Here is a 5,604-nt window from a genome sequence, read left to right as displayed (position 1 = left end):
GTGACTTCATGTATCTCAGCTTATCCAAAGGTTTTAATTCAACCCCTGTGCTTTGGCTTCCCTCTGGGCCTGAGTCCAGAGGAGCTTTCACTCTAACATGCACTGTCCCTGCAGTCAATGGTGAGCTTCCTGTCATAGGAAACAGATGTGGCTGGTGATTGTTTTGAATTTGTAATGGGAGCAGTTCAAGAGTCATAAATATTAAAGAACATTTCACATGTGTAATGTAGGTGTTCCCACAGAAGGTACTGCGGCTTTCGTGGTGAAGGCATTGCTGAAAAGCAGGACCCAGATCTTACAAGCTGAACTGCTGAGACGCTGAACTGCTGGGTGGGAGCTGCTGTGCTGTGCTGAACTGTCCTTCAACTGCAGCTTGCTAAATGCCCAGGGACATGGGGCCTGCTAGAATAGCAGCATGTGCACATAGGACTCGAGTCAGAGAGCTCACAGTCTGGTGAACTCTGGGTGTTCAGGAACTGCAAGGGTAGGGCAGGGTTTCTGTTGCCTGGGACTCGAAAAGTGACCTAGGTTTGCAAAAGAAGCTCCTTGTGGGCACATCCATGGGGCTGGCTGGGGGACCCAAGGCCTCTGCTCTGCTTTGTTCTGCTCTGCCAGGCGTTACTGCTGGGGCAAATCCCAGTATCCCGCTTGGGTTCAGTGGCCCAGCTGTAGCCCGTGGTGCACCTCTGTGGATAAATCATGCAGTAGGTGTGTAACAGGTGAACATTTGGCTATGGAGTTCAGCGTATCTAGAAGCCAAAAGTACTGTAATATCGTTTCTGTAGGAGGCATGCAGGTTAGGAAGAGAATTGCTGAGGATTTTTGGAGGTGAAAATGAGTGGAATTGCTTGCAGTAAGGAGAGTAGTTGTGCAATTGGATAACACAGTCCTGTGCCGGCGGTGCTGAGGGTGGCTGAAGGCAGGGGACCCCCCAGCTCTGCGTGGTGCTGTGCTGGCTGGACCGATGCTCCAACCTGTCCTACCCTGGCTGCCTCTGTAGCACAGCCCCCGTGTCCCAGCCTGCTCTGACCCTCTGTGGCGAGCCCAGAGCTAAGGTGCTATGGAACAGGGTGGGCTGGGGGGAGCAGCCAGAGGCAGAGAAGGGCCGTGTGCGAGCAGCCCTTCCCCGTTCCGAGCACCCGGGCACCTCAACCCCGCTTCCTCCTGCGGTGAGACCTCGCACAGCCCCTCGTGCCCTGGCCGTGCCTGGCAGTCGGCGGGTCAGTACTGCATGTCACGGTGGCAGCCGCGAGGGGAGCATGGGCAGAGGCTATGGAGGGACACGCGAGTCCGGGGCTGCAGCTCTTGGGGTGGCTCTGCCACGGTGTAGCAAAACCGCTGCGGGAGACGTGTGGGGCGCGGGGCCCCGCGGGGCTGCGGCCGGGAGGAGCGGGCAGGCGCGGATGCTGCTCTGCCCCCGCCCGAGGCACCGCCGGGGGCCAGGGGAAAGGGCCGGGCCAGGCCCCAGGCGCCGGCGGGAGAGGAGCCGGGGCCGCCGGTCCGAGGCGGGACACACAGCCCGGGGCGGGGCCTGCCCGGGGCGGGCCCTGTCAGGCGGTGGGTCCGGCCCGTGCCCGTGCCGCCGCCGCCGCCGGTTCCGGACCCGGCCGTGGGGCCCCGATGTCTCCGCGAGCTGCCCCGCCGCGGTTCGGGCCGCTGCAGTTGGCGCTGGCGGCGGCGGGGACGGCGGCGGCGGCGCTGGACCTGTGCATGGACGGGTGGGTGGCGGCGGAGTACGCGCGGCGCGGGCAGCCCGGCTGGGCTGCGCTGTCGCTGTCGCTGCTCGCCGCCGCCTCGGCCGCCGCCCAGGCCTGCAGCTGGCTTTGGCTGCGCTCCGACCCGCCCGCGCTGCGCCCCGCCGTGCCCGTGGCGCTGCTCGCCGCCCTCCACCTCCTACAGCTCGGCTTTTTCTTTAGGTACGGCAGCCCCGCACCGAGTTCCCCGCGCGTCCCCGGGCATCACCCGCTGCGCCTCAGCCTCCCCGCGGGTACCCGACCCTCTGCAGCTGCCTCTCGGCCCCTCCTGGCACCCGGGGACGGGGGTGGGCGGTGCTTTGGATGTCGGGAGGGCCAAGAGGTTCCCGGGCAGAGCGGTTCGGCCCAGTCCCGCGCTGGAGCCGGATGAAATGTGTCGGTGGGAGCCACCTTTGTCCCTGCAACTGAAGTTTCCCTTCGGCTCTGCTTTGTCTCCCGGTGCTGTTGCCGCTGCCCTCGGGACAAACGGAACAGCGCCCCGAAACCTCGTCACGGCCTTGGCGCTCCCGGCAGTTCAAGGGAGCAGCGAGGCCTAGCCGGGGGAAGGGAATAATCCAGGCAGTCCCCTGAGGTCGATGCTGTTTTACACTTGCACTTCACCCATGGCTGGGCATCGTGTGGTGCGTGGTTTGGGCAGGGAGAAGGAGGGCTTTGGACATAAATCAGTGGGGTTTGTTGTCCTGTCAGGAGTTCGTTGACCTGTCAGGGCAGCGTGAGGACTAAGGTGTGTGGTGCCTTGCGTGGGCCCTCACCACCAGCTGGGTCCCCACACAGGTGCCTCCATGCTCTGAAAGTGGGCTGGAAGGTGTGCTGGGCAAAGGCAGAGGAGGAGGATGAGCAGAGACACATGGCCTTCCTCTCCCACGACATCAGCATGCTGCGTCTCTTCGAGACCTTCCTGGAGAACACCCCACAGCTCACCCTGCTCCTCTACATTATTCTGCGGACAAACAAGGCTGAGCTCTCCCAGGGTGAGGGGTCTGGGGCCAAGGGAGGGGGCTGCGGGGGTGCAGGCTTGGAGTCAGAGTGGGCTTGGATGAGGCAGACTGGAGAGTCCAGGGACTGGAAGACCCAGCAAGACACTTGTAGTGTCATTCTGCTCCTATGTCACTCCTTCCTTTGACATATCACACTATAGGGTGGACCCCTGTCCTGCACTCACATGCCGCAATGGACCATGCTGGGCTTGGGGTGGGAAGGTTGAAGCTGGGGGACCACTGTGGTCATTTTCTTATGTGCCCCAGGAGAGGCTGAGGGTCAGGTGAGAAATCAGGTGCCCTCTGCAGAGTGGAGAGGTGCTGATGTTGGAATGGGTGGAGCACAGGCTGCTGAGCAGGTGCTGTGGTGCCCTTCCTGGGGTGGGGAGTAGGTGTCACTGCAGGGAAGTGGGGAGCCCAACAACGTGAGAGCCAGCATTCACCTGCCCCTGTGGGCTGGGGGCTTCCATGCCTGGGAGATGGGCTCTCTCCCAGCACTTCTTCCCCATCTGAGCAAGGCCAGGCACCACCCTCCTTGTCCTCAGGGAGGGCAGAAGGCAAGGGGAGAAATGTGGGTGCTGATGCTCTGAGCCCCTTAAAAAGCAGCTGCTTTTTGAGCTGGGGGGAAGCTCATTTTAGCAGTACTGGGCAGGGAGAGGTTTGAGCCAGGCTGGGCCACCCTCCCCCCTCAGCATCTTCACCTCTGTATTTGCAGGCCTGGGAATCGGCACCGCATTCCTATGTGTGTCCTGGTCTCTGCTGGACTACCACCAGTCCCTGCGCTCCTTCCTACAGGACAAGTATGAGCTGAGCCTGGGCTCTTCTATCATCTATTTCCTATGGAACCTCTTCCTCATCTGCCCCCGCATCCTGGTGGTTGCCCTCTTCGCCCTGCTCTGGCCCTATGGTGTGGCTCTCCATTTCCCACTTGTGTGGCTGGCCATGTTCCTCTGGGTCAGCCTGCAGGGCACGGACTTCATGGAATCATCCGGCCCCGAGCAGCTTTACCGGGCCATGGTGGCTGTGATCCTCTACTTCAGCTGGTTCAATGTGGCACAGGGGAGGACACTGTACCGCAGCATCATCTACCATGGCTTCATCCTGGTGGACAGCATGCTGCTGACCCTTGCCTGGCTCTGGGGCTGGGCTCCCTCTGAGGAGTACTCATACCTCCTCCCAGTGGTCTCTGCTGCCCTGCCCTGCTACCTGCTGGGGCTGGGGCTGAGGGTCACCTACTACAAGTGGCTGCACCCCAACATGCAGGTGCAGCAGGAAGGTAGCTACGACGAGGTGGATGCCAGTGGAGGGAGTGGTGGGCTGGAGTTTCGCTCGTTCTTGGAACCAGACCTTGTGAACAGGCGGATGCAGTGGCTCGCCCAGACCCAGTTCCCCTTGTCCCAGCCGTCACGGCAGCATTTCGTGAATGGGGTTGCTGCTGTGGAGTCTGCTGTCTGAGGGCAGGCCCTCTAAAGGGACATGAGGGGGAGGTAGACTTGTTAGTTGTCCCCCTGGTTGTACATCCCAGGCTGTTGTTTTTGACAGCCACAGGGACTTGGCAGAAACCAGGGGTGATGTGGAAACACCTGATGAGTCCCATGGCACTCAGCATGGCTCCCACGGCTGTACCCTCAAGGAAAGCCACAGTGTTTGTGGTGAGTCCAGCACATTGTGGCATATGGCTGCACTGCTGTGTCAGCTTTTCCTGTTATTTATTACTAGCTTTTTCAAAAAAGAAAAATGAAAACAAGAGCACTGGTTTATTTTCTCTGTGCCTCTCCTGGGCCTGCTGCTGCCATTGCTGTGCATGGATCTGGGTGGCAGGGCAGGGAGAACTTGTTTCCTCCATGGTTGTGGCTATCTGACCTGTCTGTTTCCAGCCAGGATTTTCCTTCTTGTGTTAGTTTTGGTGTCAAGGTCAAAGCTCACCTGTTATTGTGTGTTCAGGAAGGGATGGGGAAGGAGGCCTGTGCTGGGAAAGTGGCTGTAGGGTGGCTCAGAGCTTTTGGCTTATTACGGACACCTCATGCTCCCTTGGCTGCCATTCCCACCACCACAGCCTGGGCAGCGCTCCCAAGGCTGTGACCAGGTGTGGTGGTTTGGTCCGAAATACTCATTACTTACTTATTTACCTTCTGTGAGATAAGAATTAGGAGAAAGCAAAGCAGGCACAAAACTTAAAAGAATATAAAGAAGTTTATTAACAAACCTAAACGGAAGGGAAAAAAAAAATCAGACCACACCTTCAGAACACTTCTCCTCCCACCTTTCTCCCTTCTCCCACTGACAATATAAAAAGACAAGCCTTGAGATTTTCAGTCAGTTTACCACTTCTATAATAATCTTTTTCAGTTCACTTAGGGAGAGGAGCCTCTCTTGCTCATGCTACGGAGACATCTCCACAAGAAATTCTCTCATGGCTTCAGTATCACAGCAAGACAGCCGCCCGGGTTGGTTCTCTGCTCGCATCATGTGAGAGTCCCTTCCCCTGACTTGCAGCTTTCCTCACAACTGCTTTCAAGGGTCCACTCTTGAGCTACTGGGGTACCATTGTAAGGTTGAGCCGTTCAGAAACAAAGGTTCTCTTCACCCATCTCTGGGAGTATCTTCATCTCTAGGAATAGAGGCCCTCCTCCTTCCCTGGGAGCAAAATTACAGCTACTGTCATTTGCTCATTTCAGCACAAGTACTTCTGCTCACAGTTACAGTCTGAACACTCCAACCCCCATGCTTTCATGAAATTACAACGGGTACTCTGATACATCATAGTCCATCACCACCATAGCTTTACAACAGAATTTCAGCTTCTAAGCATCTCCTCTTTCTCCTCCCCCAGGGTTTCAGCTCTTCCTTCTTCACTGACTTTGGTGTCTCTA

At 58.2% G+C, this 5,604-nt stretch overlaps 1 protein-coding gene across 1 annotated transcript; it reads left to right on the top strand.

Annotated features, from left to right (window-relative positions):
- The first annotated feature begins 1,595 nt into the window (after positions 1 to 1,595).
- On the top strand, positions 1,596 to 4,352 carry XKR8 (XK related 8). The gene is made up of 3 exons (XM_082296639.1): positions 1,596 to 1,916; positions 2,529 to 2,725; positions 3,447 to 4,352. The coding sequence occupies exons 1-3, from the start codon at positions 1,621 to 1,623 to the stop codon at positions 4,184 to 4,186; spliced, it is 1,233 nt and encodes a 410-aa protein (XP_082152765.1). The 5' UTR covers positions 1,596 to 1,620; the 3' UTR covers positions 4,187 to 4,352.
- The last annotated feature ends 1,252 nt before the right edge of the window (positions 4,353 to 5,604 follow it).

Source organism: Coloeus monedula, assembly GCF_965178545.1.
Source record: "Coloeus monedula genome assembly, chromosome: 24".
Classification (NCBI taxonomy): domain Eukaryota; kingdom Metazoa; phylum Chordata; class Aves; order Passeriformes; family Corvidae; genus Coloeus; species Coloeus monedula.
The sequence above is the reverse complement of the archived record's forward strand: the minus strand, read 5'-3'. Positions and strand labels throughout refer to the sequence as shown.